This window comes from Chenopodium album, chromosome 3, assembly GCF_948465745.1.
Source record: "Chenopodium album chromosome 3, dcCheAlbu1.1, whole genome shotgun sequence".
In the NCBI taxonomy this organism is placed as follows: Eukaryota; Viridiplantae; Streptophyta; class Magnoliopsida; order Caryophyllales; family Amaranthaceae; genus Chenopodium; species Chenopodium album.
The window spans coordinates 19,076,112-19,091,309 of NC_137836.1; the positions used below are offsets into that span (position 1 = coordinate 19,076,112).

The following is a 15,198-nucleotide window of genomic DNA, read 5'->3' on the forward strand; positions in this document are numbered from 1 at the left end:
CATTAACGCCAGACGCCAACTATTGGTGCCTGACGCCAGAGCCTGGCGCCAAACGCTAAGTGTAACGCATGGAGCTACACCAAAACACGTGGCGCCAGCTGGCGCTAATATGTCTCATCGTACGCGCTTTCTAAAAACCCGCGTTTTTTACCTGATTCGAGTCTGCTAATGACTTTATGGTTTCCTTATCTTTTTCTAAAAATTCGTTTATTCCTCCCTCTTAATTAATATAGATATTATATTAATTATATTGTTTTTCTGATTTTATTTAGACTAACTTCCAAATTTTTATAAATCCAATATTTTATTTGACTTTTATTTTTCATTTTTTCTTTTTTGGGGGAGAAAGTCGGATACCCTCCATCAATAATAAAAATGATGGAATTTTTGCGCAAAATTACTTTTCACATTTCCTTTCACACACAAACATGCACATAATAATGATAAAAAATGAAAAACATGATAAATAAAGAATAAACTCATAATAGTATGTATATACAAAACATGTCTAAATAATGAGTCTAAATAAAAGGCAAAGTTCTATACAAAGTCAAAATAAAATAATAAAAAGCATAGGAACAAACTACGGCGCCGGGGGACGTACACCCATCATCTCATAAAATTGCGCCGTACGAGGAGTAACTTCTCCACCAGCTCCGGCTCCAGCTCCAGTCTCCTCGGGAGGAGGAAAGCTCAACATAGGACCCGTCCACCCAAGATCAACCTGAGGCTGAGGCTGCGGAGGCTGCTGCGATGACGAGCCAACCTCGTACATCCCACCACCTGTAAGAGCCGAGGTTGCCTCTCCCTGGCCTACCGGCGCAACATGTGCACCATCAAATGAAGAGCCTGAGCCCTCTACCGCCTCGGTACGAGCAGCCTCAGAACGAGCGCCCCGACCTCCCGAACCAGTGCGGCGACGTCTCGAGCTAGACCTCGCCGGATCCCTCCGCACCTCAGGTCTCGTGTGGGTACGAGAAAGAATGGGCTGACCCTGCAAAAGAAACTAAGATTAGACACAGGCAAAATAGAAGCGGTAATACAAAAACACAAGAAGGGAAGAGTACCTCCTGAACAGCGTCGTCTCGATGGCAGGTAGCCACGTTCCTCATCCGAACGAGCTGGCTACGGAAGACATCTATGCATCGTGCCATCGCCAAAACCACCTCGCGTGAGAACTGTCAAAGAAATAAGTTAGTAAACAGGCATAACATATATGGCCAAAATGTTGCAAATAAACAAGCTTACCCGAGTCTGGTGACGAGGAATCGACCGCTCCACAAAGAGCTCGCCCTCAGGAGCCGGAGGAATCATCTTCTCAATCGGCCCATATGTCCCCTGATAATGAATAGACATACGGGGTGGCACGAACACAACAGGATCTTCCTTACAAGGCAAAACAAAATCAGTAAAGCATCACTTGGGGGCTACTTAACGAAAGGTAAAAGTTGAAAATCGTATCGCCACATCCTCAGCAGGTACATGAACTGGAGCTAACAACGGCAGTAGCACCTACCCATAGCATCGCCTAGGGATCGTGTAAGATCGCCAAGGGGTACCAGCTCCCTCCGACATTCTCACCAACCTCGTGGCATTAAACATGTGACGTGGTGGAGGAGCAGGAACGACAAAGGTATCTGAGGAATGCTGAATAGAAACCCTCTCTCCAAGATACGCAGTCGCTCCATAAGTCCCCAAGAAATAGCGACGCTCAGCAGAATACTGCGCGGCTAGCCTAGGGACTGCCAAATCGACCAACGGTCGGTACAGCACCTCAGGCTCCTGCAAAGAGCGTCAATCAGACAAGAATCTATCTAAGGCATCACTAAATGTCAAATAAGAAATGAATCACACCGAGATGATCCAATCTCGGACATAGGCAGTGGACATCCCCACACGGCGGCTGCCCTAGGAAGCGCTAACTGGAAGCCTGCGCGGCGACGGTCTCGCCGGCGCAGCTAAGGAGAAGTACTCGTAGAACCAGATCTACAAGAAGCAAAAGTTATCAGCAAGTGCTAACTAAAATCTAGAGCTAAACTTTATAGGGAATAAAGTTTACCTTTACGACCCTCCAAAAGCCGGATAGAGCAATCTTGCTATTTTTATGCTTTAACATGTTTATTATTATTATTATTATTATTATTATTATTATTATTATTATTATTATTATTATTATTATTATTTTTGTTATTATTATTATTATTATTATTATTATTATTATTATTATTATTATTATTATTATTATTATTATTATTATTATTATTATTATTATTGTTATTGTTATGATGATTATTATTATGTTGCTTGATATTTATTGTTATTGCTTGATCACACCTTTTATGCATGTTTAAAGGAAATTTGTACTTGTAATCACGCTTAATAAGATAATTAATAATCTTGTTTAGGGTTAATTTGATTATAACTCAAGTGATCGCAAATAATAGTTTTATTGTGCATTAAATTCAACCAACATAGATAAACAGGTTTAGGGTAATCCTATTGATTGCATGTTAGTCAGAAAGCGCACATGAATACAATCAGAATAAAGTAGAGGCCTATTATTAGGGCAGGTTCAATCTCTTTTAGGTTGGATTTGTACCTTCATCCCCGAACTACCAGTCATGGTTCAAGACCTATTGGAGTTGACGATCTCCTGGATCGTTAAGGGGTGTAACCTTCACCTCGTGAACGGTTTACAAGTTCCTAAAAAAACTTGTTGGCGACTCTTTTGCTCTATCTTCTTTCCCTTTGGACGCCACCGTACTTAAGTGTATGATCACAGTGGGGTTCAAGATAGGGATTAACGCTTGAAATATTACCTACATATGGTCATGGTTAAGAAAAGGGTTTAGACTCATAGAAATTTTTATCACTTTAAAGTCTTAAAATAATAACTTTATAAATAAAGTTTAGCAAAATATAATTTGCTTGATAAATCACTTTGAAATCACAAAAGTTTAGAAACTATTTATAAATAAATAACTCAAAATATCTTAGGGAACACACCATAAAATATAGTGTATAAGATAATTTGAATAAATGAAGGTGAAAATCTTTTAAGAAAATAACTTTTCTATAAGGGAAATTAATTAAACCCAAATTAAAACATATTTAAATCTAATAAATATGACTAAAATTAATTAAATAGGCTTTAAAATATGGGGTATTACAGTCTCCCCCTTAAAAGAAGTTTCCACTTTGAATAAATATGGGGTATTACAGTCTAATAAATATGGGGTATTACAGTCTAATAAATGTGGGGTGTTACAGTCTAATAAATATAATTAAAATTAATTATAGAACTTGACTTTTTCATCAGTGTAGATTTTTTTAAAAACGTTTCCACTTTGAATCCACTAACAAGCCGCCTGATGTATTTGGAATCCCTATCATCCGCATCAGTTTCATCAGTGACCCTCTTCTTCATTGCCTGGCTATACTTTTCAAGGAATTCACATAATTTAGTGTGCCTATCAACAAAACCATCGAGGAACCTCTTTATGCTCTCCACCCTCTGCGTTGTTTTCATCCCCGCCCAAAAGTACTCCTTCATGAAAGCAGGCACCCACATGTGTCGCTCTATAAACAACTCTTGCAACCGTTCATTATCCTCTAACTTATACAACTTCATTGCTTCACACCATCGTTTTTGGAATTCATCGATAGTGAAGCTGTCGTATATGTCAATCTTCAAAGGATTTTTGAATTCATTGTACTTGAGATATGCAGAAGGGTAAACAAACTGAAATCCTCCTTACAAGGTAGGACCAGGACATAACAGCACCTAAGCATTACAAGACTAGCAACATTATGGACAATCGCCTATGATGATACATCACAGGGGACAATCCCCTATGATCAAACAATCCTTACAAGACAACACGAAATTAATATTTGTAAAGATAAGGGAACATGGAAAAATATGCAGAATACAATTACATACACTAAATCAGAACATCTAAATGCACATAATCCATTAGAAAACAATAAATACTTACAGTTCACACTTCCCAAGTTTTTTTAAAATTTTTTTAAAGATATGCCATATGTGTGTTTGGCATAATTTCGGCTAAGAGCTTCCTCATTGCAGGTGCTTGATCTGTAAGTATTACTTCAGGAGCTTTGTTGCCCATACAGGACAACCAGTGACGGAATATCCAACGAAATGTGACGGAATCTTCACGAGATACTAGAGCACAACCTAACAAGAGCGAATGATGACCATGATGATTAACTCCGACAAAATTACAAAACGGGAGCTCATACTCATTGGTGAGATATGTTGCATAGAAACACATCACATCTCCAAAATCTTCATATGCGGTTGTACTAGGCGCATCAACCCAAAGTACATCCTTCAAACGACCTTGTTCATCCAACCGATTGACATGGAAAAATTTATGGTTGTCCGCTTGCATGTAATCAAAGTATTCAATCATAGTATTCGCATCTCCCCCCTCCATCTTCAAACGTCTTTTCTTATACACCTAATGTTGCATATCCTTGACATTAGGCAAGTTCTCATTTTCAGTTCCCAAACAACCACAAATTTTACTCACCGGTACTCCAACCTCATAATAATTAAGCAACCTCTTACGAACAGTAGATGTCAATTTCTTCATACGATATTCTTTAACTAACTTAGCCATAGTGGGGTCCAACTTATGAGTATGATCCAATTTAACCGTTATCAACACTGAAAGTCCTTCCCTATTAACACTAGCATAAATCCTAGCTTGACACTCACATGTTTTGGATTTTCTTTTGCACCGGGCAAGCTCATCCTCTAATATGTCCCCGTTCTTATTCCCAACACTTCCTCCAACTTCCATTAGCTTTTCCCTTTTCTTTGCCTCCTGCTGCGCCCTCAAATTGGGTGGACCCCAACACTCACACCTCCAAGTCATCCCCCTAATCTCTTTCCTTGGAGTATAAGCAGTTTGAACTCTACTAACTCCAAACCCACATTGCTCTACATAAGACTTATAAAATACCTCAATTTTCCTCCCAACCATTGAACATCATACAGACTTTTAGGGGATCAACAGAGGTCATAATAGAGACCTTAGTTGTTGAAACATTTGTTTCAACAATCTCCATAGACTGAATTGGGGAACAGGTTTGGATTGGCGTACGCCTGTTATCATTATTCCCCACATTTTTTGTAAAGGAAATACTGTCCATGTATCCAAATACTCATCATCATCACCATTACTACAATCAACTTCAATTAAATTAGCTAACAGATCACACACACCCACTTCATCTACATCCCTTACCATAAACTCATCCATCTCTGTCATATCACACCATTACTCAACTATCATACTTATCCCAACAACAATAGCACTCACTGTTAACCCAAATCAATTATGTGTAAATCAATATGAAATTAAGCTACCAAGAAACAATAAATAAATCCAACGCATAACAGCCAAAACACAAATTCCAACCACTTTAAGATTATAGTTTAAAAACAATAGATGCAAGAGTTCAACATTATTTCAATAAGTATGGAATTTGAAACCATATTGCCTAAATTAAACCACTTATGAGATTTATTAGTTTAGCCATTCATAATTTAACAACAATTACCAATTCAACAACAACTCAAATTATGATTGAATTGAAACCTTAATGGCAAAAAGAGTCAAATAAGCCACGTATGAGATTAGCAATTCTACAACAATTTAGCTAAACAAATTTAATCTAAACAACTCACAATTCAACAACAATTAACAATTCAGCAACAATTAGAAATTCTACAACAATTCAAAGTAAGATTCGACAGAATTTCACCTCGATCAAGCCGCGCAATGTACATCAGATCTACGGAAAATGCTTCTTCGGGATAACATCGAATGGAGGGGGTACACAACCTTACCAATTCAAGATATAATTCATGGAGGAAACCAAGGAAAGAGGAGCACCGAGCAAGTGAAGAGAGAGGCCGACGAACAACTGTAGAGAGGGATGAAGAACAAGACCAAGAGTAAAGAGGTGGGGTGAAGTGAAGAAAGAGAAAGAACAAACGAAACACACGGTGTTAACTTACTACAACTAACGGAGGTGTGGTCCCATATTTGGTTAATTTATTTAAGAATTAAAACTGTCCAACGTGGCGGGTGAGAGAAACATGCAAAAATCTCTCGGAGAGTAACCTGAGCGTTCTCCTTTAATATTTAGTTTATATATAGATAAACTTTATATGAAAGTTTCACTTTTTTTTTGGAAAATTTGCAAATTGCAGCCATTTAAAGTTTGTATTTTGCAAATTGCAGCCATTTAAAAAAACAATTCAAATTGCAGCCAAAAAGTTCGTATAAATTGTAAATTGCAGCCCAATTTTATTTTTTCATCGGTTTACATGTTGAAAAATTTTCGGTGAAGGTTTTAGGGGTTAATATTAACTTTTGGAGGCCCGAATTGAGCTCGGAATTAGCAAAAAAATAACGTAAATGTCTCATATTTACATTTTTCCCACAAATCGATACATTTTTGTTACGCAAAACGAGACACTTGCGTTATTTTTTTGCTAATTCCAAGCTCAATTCGATTCCTTAAGCCCTAAAATGGCCCCTAAAACCTTAATCGAACGATTAAGCTGTACATCAAACACCCGTAAAATGTTACGGACAGATGTTAAGAAACAAACGGATTAGTTGTTAATTATCATTCTTTATTTCAAATATTTTTTAAGTAACCAAGATTAGTGGAGAAGAAGTCAATGAGGTAGGAAAAAAACAAGTAAAACCAAAAGGTTTGCACGAATGAATGATAGAAATGTGAACGACATAGTTTGTTCCATGAAACCGTGCTCCATCTTTTCCGTAACTTGGATCTCTCAAATTTTACGTGCTTTGTCTTCGTTCATTGGGATTCCAATATTTTACGTGCTTTGTCTTCGTTCATTGGGATTACAATATTCATTTTGCCGTAATTTTAAAGCAAACTTTTTATTGCTCAAGTTATTTATTTATTTATCATTTCTCGAAATCATATTGTTTTAACAAAATTTATGCCTATTTTGGTGGAAAATATATTTAGGCTCTGAAAACAATAATAGTAAAACAAAAAAACAATGCCTTGGAAATGACCTCTGTCTGCTCTTTCTCTCTGTCATCCCCCAAAACTCTCAACTTTCAAATGTAATGTTTTACATTCGAGTACTGTTTTGACTAGTAATTTTGGTATTAATTCCTAACTCTTTGGCATTGTTGAAAGTCTAGTCAAGGTTTTAGAATGGCGTAAATCACATAAATATGTACACCACTACAAATGCCAACATAGGTTGCATTTTAAAATTTTTTTTTGACATACTCATTCTAGATGTCAAAACCGGCTGACCTGATGAACTGATGAGCAAACTCACATGGTCACGTGTGAATAAAAACTAAAAATGTTGTCTAACATTAATAGAATGTAAAAAGTAAGAGTAAGTATTAGGATGTGTATCTCATATTGAAAAAAGTGAAAATTGTTTTCATTTTATAAAGATAAGGGGCTACTCTCTTTATTGTCTTATGATTTGGAGGGGGACAACAGGACACTCCATGGACGAGAGCTGATACACATACAACCATTGTATGTTATCCCTACATACAACACCATTAAAATCTTGACACATCATTAGAAAAAGGGAGAAAATTAGAAGTCAAATATAAATTGAATATAATGGAACTTGAGCCCATTATTCTAGCCAATCAAAACATGACAAATTAGAGTTTTATGTAGGGACCACATACAACAATGGTATGTGTAGCCTTTTTGCTCCATGGACTTATAGAGTGGACACTCGTGATAGGTGTGGCCTAAACCCGTTTAACATGGTATCAGAGCTCGGCTTGGGTTAAGTTGTGATCTAGGCTAGTATTATTATGGAAAACCTACTTGTAAGGGTGGTGTGTTACATTGAGCCCATGAGCAAACCCACATGTGAGTGAAATTGTATCCCATAATAATAATCGAGTGTAACAAGTAAAACTGGATATTGAGACGTGTATCCCACGTTGAACAAAAGAGAAAACTTTGTCTACGTTACAAGGCTAAGGGCATACATCCTTCATTGCCAATCTGCCATATGGTTTTGAGGTTGAATGAATCTCATTGACTTATCAAGTGGACACTCGTGGCGGGTGCGACCCAGGCTCGTTTTTCACGACCCAAGAAAAACCTACCGGTTTGATTTGTTACCAGAAATTTAGGAATCTATAACCAACTTGAACTCAACTTAAATTTCAATTTTACCCGATCTGAAATTCACCCGGCATCGATTTGAACTGGCTTGAACTCAACTGAACCGATTTGACCCGACTTGAACTCAAATTTAACCAATTTAACCCCGCTTGAACTCAACGTGATATAAAATTGACCTAACAAATACCCGATTGAATAATATCCGATCCATTTTAATTTGAATTGATAATAACCTGACCCATTTTTACCCTGACCTAATTATTGAAAGGCGATGATATCCCTTTTAACGTAATTTGCGTCTTCTTTTTCCTTTCTCTTTCTTTTCTTTTATTTTATTATTAAAGCAAGCGTGTCAGTTTTCTTATTTTTTCTTACTTTCTTTAGTGATGGTTACCAAGCTTGGGAACGAGGACATCAGGGCATTAACATTCTACGTTTACCATCAAACAATCCACCCCTTTCGAACCATCTCCCTTTGTTAACTCATCCTAGTCCAACAATGTCAACCATTGAACAACTCCAAGAAGAGATTATTTGCATGAGAGAGGAAAGGCTCAAGAAGTCGAAGATAGAAGAATTAGGAAAATCGAAAAAGAAGGAAAAAAAAGAGGTCGAGGCTTTAACTATGAAACAAAAAATAAATGCTTTAGCCGAATGAGAAAAGACGTTAGAGAAACATGTTCTTCGTTCTACAATGGGGAACAAGTACTTTGACGCAGAAAAGTTTGCTTCTCCTGTAGGACTTACTCAACATGAACAATTTGTAGCTACAAACTTACCATTATTTAAGGTTACTAATAATCTAAAAAATCATTTAATGAGTTTTATTGGCACCGTGGCTTTAAATGGAGTTGATTCTAAGCTCTATGCTTTGACATTCCCTTTATCTCTATACCCAACCGCAAAAAATGTGGTACTATGGGCTAGATGCCAAGTTCAAAAATACATGGGAAGATGTAGTTTTGGCTTTCATTACCCAATATGAAAGTAATGTAGAGTTCAAATCCACTTTTCCTAAACTTGAAATGCTTAAGCAAGGCGACGATGAAGGTTTCCTTGTTTTCTATGGTAGATGGAGTGAAAAGGCGGCTCACCTTCCCTAAAGGCCGCCTAAACTCAAGTTAGTAAGTTCATTGACAACTATCATGAAAAGTACAACAAGCATCTACATTACCTTGGTCTAGACACTTTTCAAAAAGTCTATTTTGTGGTCACTAGGATTGAGGATGATATTGCTAAAGAAAAGGCAAATAAGCCTCATCATCATCAACCTAAAAAAAACTACAAGAGGGGGAGTGATAACACTTCATCCTCTATTAATGTTTTGGCGACATCCACACAATATAATAATACAACATAATACAACAATAATGATCCTCGAAGAATTGAAGGTGGACAAGAGAAAGAAAATTCACGCAATCAATTTCCTTTGAGTTATAAAGAATTGTTGAAAAAATTAAATGAAAAAGGATTACTCTCACCAATAAGGCCAATACCACCTCCTTCTATAGAAAGAAGAAATCCTCAGTGGGATGGTTATACTTATTGCACTTTATCATAGGGGTGTTGGGGATGATACTTAACGTTTCTAGGATTTAAAACACAAGCATTAAGATCAAGTAGACAATGGAAAAATTTCCACGCCTAAGACAAATAATAATGTTTTCCCACTGGGAATATTTCATATTGATGAGGACCATATGAGGAATGATGAATTCAATTCTTTGAAGTACATCACTACGATGGGGTAACCTCTAACCACAACACTCATAGTGGCAACTATAGAGTGTAGGGACTATGGGAAGATAACTTTACAGACTTATATGCCTCATAATATGCCATCGTCCCACCTCCACCTTATCACCATGTTGAAACAAGTGGAGCGCTTGATTGGGATAATTTTTTTGGGAGAGTCACAAGATTAGTCAAATCTTTACCTAGATGAACAACGAAATCAAGAACAACTCTTGGAACATTTAGAAATGGAGGCCTGTTCAACGCCTCTAGAAGAAAATTGGTTCACAAGTACTAAGACTTATCCAAACGAGATTGATCACTTAACTCGTTCTGGAAGAGTCTATCAAACGTAACCGAATAGAACTTTTACTAATCACGATCAAACTCAAAATCCAATACCACCTCTACCTGAGGTAGAAGTTCCATTGGTCAAACAAATTCGTCAATTTAAGGCGAATGTTAGCATTTGGGAACTCCTAAGTACCTCTAAGGAACATAAGAATTCTCTAATGAATTCTCTAACTGATTTGTCTATAAAAATGGACACAACTCTCAATGATCTCTTTAGCTTGCTTACTGGCGAGAAATTCCAACAAATCAATCATCTTTACTAGTGATTATTTGCCATCAAAAGAAACTACTTATAATAATGCAAAATATCTAAGTGTGGGGTTCAGGGGATACAACATCCCTCTTACTATAGTTAATAACGGGTCCGCTGTCAATGCGTGCCCATTAAGAACGGCAAAATATTTTGGCCTAGACCCAGAAAAAGATTTTCATGAAACAAGACAAAGCATTAGGGCCTACAACAATTCAAGGAGATCGGTGTGTGAAACTGTTCAGCTACCAATTTGCCCAATTAAAAACATGGTCGAATTTCATGTCATGGATAAAAAACCTACATTTAACCTTCTTCTTGGACGTCTTTGGATACATGAACTTGGAGCAATACCATATTTGCTCCATCAAATGATCGGTTGAATTATCAAGGTTTTCCTATGGCAATACATTCTTCTCCCCTTATATTCGCAATAAACGATCAATCTCTTTTAGAGATAAATCATGACAATGACAGGGAAGATATGTGAGGATTCGCCACGGAGGCTATCAGTACACTAGAAATGAATTAAAATTTTTAAGTACCCTTTAAGACTGATCCATATTCCACCCCAATAGTAAACAATAATTTATTTAAGAGTAGTTACTTTCCTAGGATGCCTTTGGGAATAGGAATGAAGAAAACTATCTTACCTTCTATCCCAAATAAAAGTTTCTCTTTTAGATTGGGATATAAACCAACCAACGAAAAAGTTGAAGCCCATGAAGCCAAAATAAGGGCACGAAGGAACAACAACAAGACATGGATAATTTCCCTACTCCCATCCTATAATCAAATCCTTAATGGACAATTCATCTGGGAGGGTGAAAACTACCCATGCTATGACTTTCTAGAACCATAATTATTTAAGGTATCAAGAAGCCTAGATTTGATATTTTTCACAATTGGTACTTCTTAAATGATGGCTTAAGTGTTGTTCAATCAAAACACCAAATTCCAGGGTGCTATGATAGGCAAGCATTTAACTTACTATTTGGACTAGAGCAAAATCATGTTGCCACCATGACCAATCAAAATCCCATTCAAGATGAAGCTTTCCATCCAACCTCATTGATCACCCCTTATAATAACACTTTCGAGCATGGATGGAGAAAGACCTTCAAGTGGACTAACCACAAGGGTGACAAGCTGGAAATCAGCACAGGTGAAGGTCAAATGTTTGAAGAGTCTGACGATGAGTCTAGCTTAGATTTTAAGGAAGCTGAAAATTTAGACCTTGTGGCCATTACTGCGTCTTTAATTTCAAGTTTTAAGGGTAAGGATCCCAAACAAATTTCCTCTATTGATGTAATTTCTTTTGATTTTAACAATATGAGCTCTATTTCCGAGTATATGCCTTCAGTGCTTTAATAATCAACCTAATGAAGATGATGATATCAATAAATTAATTGACTTAATGATTGAACGAGAACAAAAGAATCCAGTGATCGAAGGAACAAAAACGATTAATATAGCAATGCACGAAAACTCGAAAGAAGTTAAAATTGGCTTACCTTTAAATCTAGAAGAGCGATCGATTCTCATATCGACGCTTAAAGAATTCAAAGACGTTTTTGCTTGGACATGCCTGGAATAGATAGGGAAATTGCATAACATACCATTCCCTTGAACCCTATGTCTAAGCATGTAAAACAAAAACTTCGACAAATGAAACCTTATATTGCCTTAAAATAAAGTAAGAAATACAAAAACAATTGGATGAAGGTTTCATTCGCTTATATAATTAACAGAAATGGGTAGCAAACATCGTCTCAGTCCCTAAAAAGGATGGAGGAGTTTGCTTGTTTGTCGATTGTAGGGACCTTAACAAAGCTAGTCCCAAAAACGATGACCCTTTACCACATATTGATGTATTAGTAGAAAATACGACTGAACACGCGATGTTATCCTTTATGGATGGATACGCAGGTTACAAAAAAATTCTAATGGCTAAAGAAGATGAATAAATTACATGCTTTATTACCACTTGGGGTACTTATTGCTACACATTATTGCCATCTGGCCTTAAAAATGCAGGAGCTTTGTACCAAAGAACAACTACGACTCTCTTACATAATATGATGCACAATGAAGTAGAGGTATATATGTGGATAATATGATTGTAAAATCCAAAGTTATAATGTGTCATATAAAAGCTTTACGCAAATTCTTTACTTGAATAAAAGAGTACAAAATGAGATTAAACTCATAAACGAGTACTTGGATACATATTAAGCACTCGTGGCATTATAATCAATCCCTCAAAAATAATAGAAATGATTGACATGCCTCCCCCACATACAGAAAATAAAAATTAAGGGGTTTCTTGGCAAATTGCAGTACATTAGTCGATTCTTCAATAAATTGAATATGACTTTTGAGCCAATATTAAACAATTATTAAAATGAATCCAAGAGGCCTTTGAAAAAGTTAAAAATTATTACAAAAGTCCTCCACGTTTAGCACCACAATTAGCCAAACTACGTCTTAGACTTTATATCATTGTCACGGACATGCCCACAGGGGCTATGCTCGCACAAGAGGTAGATAAAATAGAGCGTGCAATATACTACATAGGTAAAAAGTTAATTCAATATGAAACAAAGTACAACAATTCAATAAAAATAAAGGTTTAGCATTAAGGTGGGCAACTAAAACGCTATGACACTATATGATTCCCCACACCACTCATGTGATTTCTCAACACAATCCAATAAAGTATTTGTTTGAACAACCCCCCATACAATTAAGGAAGAATATCTAAGTGGTTGGTGATGTTTGGCTGAATTCAAACTCAAATATATTCTTGAAAAATCAATAAAGGGAAAAGTAATATCCGATTTTCTAGCTCAAAAACAATTCGTGTAGAAACCACTCATCTTCCAAATGAGAAAATTCTGATGAGACAAGATGAAAAATGGGTAATGTACTTCGACGACGCATCTAACCAAAAGGGGTGTGGCATAGGAGTGTTACTTATAAGCCCAGAGGGAGCAAATACTCCAATATCTACCAAACTAGACTTTGAGGCTACTAATAACGCCACAAAATGTGAATCATGCATCATTGGATTAGAAGCAGCAGCTACCATAGGTGAGGAAAAATTAGAGGTATATGGACATTCCAGTTTTATAATAAATCATTTATTTAAAAAATAGAAAATTAAAAACTCCACAATGATATCATACCAAGCACACCTAGAGTAATTCATCAAGAAATTTGATTATGTTAATTTTAAGTATCTCCTAAGGGGATGAAAATCAATTTTCCATCGCGTTAGCAAATTAGCCTCAATGATTAACATTCCTGATTAATTAAAAGTGATGACATTATGCGTTGAAAGAAAAACAAAACAGTCTATTGCAACTCAATACATGAATTAAATGACATCAAAGGGGAAAATCCCCGGTACGATCATATCCTTCAATACATTACTCATGGCACATATCCTTCAAATACTTAATCAAAATACCAGCGGGCTTTGAGAATGCTCGCAACCTAATATGGGATGGTAAATGGTCAATTGTATTAAAAGGGACCTAATGGTAAAAGCCTATTGTGTATAAACCAACCCGATTCCACATGCCTTATGGAGTACACTCACAAAGTTGTTTGTGGACGTCACATGAATGGAAATATGCTTTCCAAAACAATGTCACGTTTAGGTAACTGTTGGTCCACAATGGAACATGATTGTATCCAATATGTCAAGAAATGTCTAGAGTGCCAAATGTTTACTTACTTACAAGACCTAACCATCCAAACTATATAATCCACTTCCCCTTGGCCATTCTCAACTTGGGGAAATGACATTAGTGGTAAAATTTCTCCAACACAAATCGAAGGACGCGAGTCCGTATTAATAGCCATCAGCTACATTACTAAGTGGATCAAGGCCACTTCTTTCATTAATATCACTTTTAAACATGTGGCAAAGTTTCTCGAACGACACATATTTTGTAGATATGGAGTTCCACATGAACTAATTAGTGGCCAGGGATCTCAATTCAAACATCAAATCATGATCAACTAATCCACAATGCCTATCATCAATTACTAAGGATCAAAACAACTTTGTAAAGTAAGGGGCACAGGGAAGCATAATTTATAATTCATTGGAACGTATTTTTGGATTTTTATATATAAATAAAGCAATAAAGCTAACCTAGAAAACAAAAAAAAATTTAACCTAAGAAAACACACCAAAAATAAAAGAAAAGAGAAAAAGAAAAATACCAAACCAAAATCTCCCCCAAGCCAGAATCAGACAATGTCCTCATTGGCTCGGAAACTAGCCCAGCATAGCTAGTCCTCATCATCCTCGTCCATCGAGCCGAAGCCCGCACCTCCACTGCCACCTACACCACCTGCACCAGAAGAGCTCACGACCGACCAAATGCTCCAAACGTTCTTTCTGTTCCCGGCTCACGATCCGGATCGTCGGCCAATACGGGAGCTGTAAGTCTGGGTCGTACTCCTCCCTCGAGCTGGAGTTCCTACCAAAAATTGATCTTGCCCTCTTTGAAGCCATGTAGAGAAATGGGTTGAAAAATTTTTTGGAATTAAAACTAAAAAATTTTTGGATGAGAGTGAAGAAGATAAATAGAGGATTACAAATATATAAAAAGTTGTGAATTTGGATTGGTAATGGAGGAGAAATCTTA

General features: G+C 36.6%; 1 protein-coding gene across 4 annotated transcripts; it reads right to left on the reverse strand.

Moving 5' to 3' along the window:
• Positions 1 to 441: 441 nt before the first annotated feature.
• On the reverse strand, positions 442 to 6,020 carry LOC145623882 (uncharacterized). 4 transcript variants are annotated; one of them, XM_081676784.1, is made up of 6 exons: positions 5,800 to 6,020; positions 1,855 to 1,986; positions 1,517 to 1,782; positions 1,249 to 1,382; positions 1,068 to 1,178; positions 442 to 994 (listed from the first exon to the last, which is right to left on the reverse strand). In XM_081676784.1, the coding sequence occupies exons 3-6, from the start codon at positions 1,518 to 1,520 to the stop codon at positions 584 to 586; spliced, it is 660 nt and encodes a 219-aa protein (XP_081532910.1). In that variant the 5' UTR covers positions 1,521 to 1,782; positions 1,855 to 1,986; positions 5,800 to 6,020; the 3' UTR covers positions 442 to 583. The 4 variants fall into 4 exon arrangements, with proteins under 4 accessions (XP_081532910.1, XP_081532908.1, XP_081532909.1 ...); XM_081676782.1 differs by having other exon boundaries at positions 1,249 to 1,386; XM_081676783.1 differs by having other exon boundaries at positions 1,249 to 1,386; positions 1,517 to 1,986.
• Positions 6,021 to 15,198: the final 9,178 nt, after the last annotated feature.

What these genes read in the sequence shown, in the direction of transcription:
- LOC145623882 (XM_081676781.1), bottom strand. Translation starts at nt 5,824, where the DNA reads ATGTACATTGCGCGGCTTGATCGAG. An exon ending in CATTGCGCGGCTTGATCGAG is followed by an intron (nt 1,383 to 5,799) that starts GTGAAATTCTGT and finishes CTTGTAAGGAAG; the next exon opens with ATCCTGTTGTGTTCGTGCCA. An exon ending in TTCCTCGTCACCAGACTCGG is followed by an intron (nt 1,179 to 1,248) that starts GTAAGCTTGTTT and finishes TTTCTTTGACAG; the next exon opens with TTCTCACGCGAGGTGGTTTT.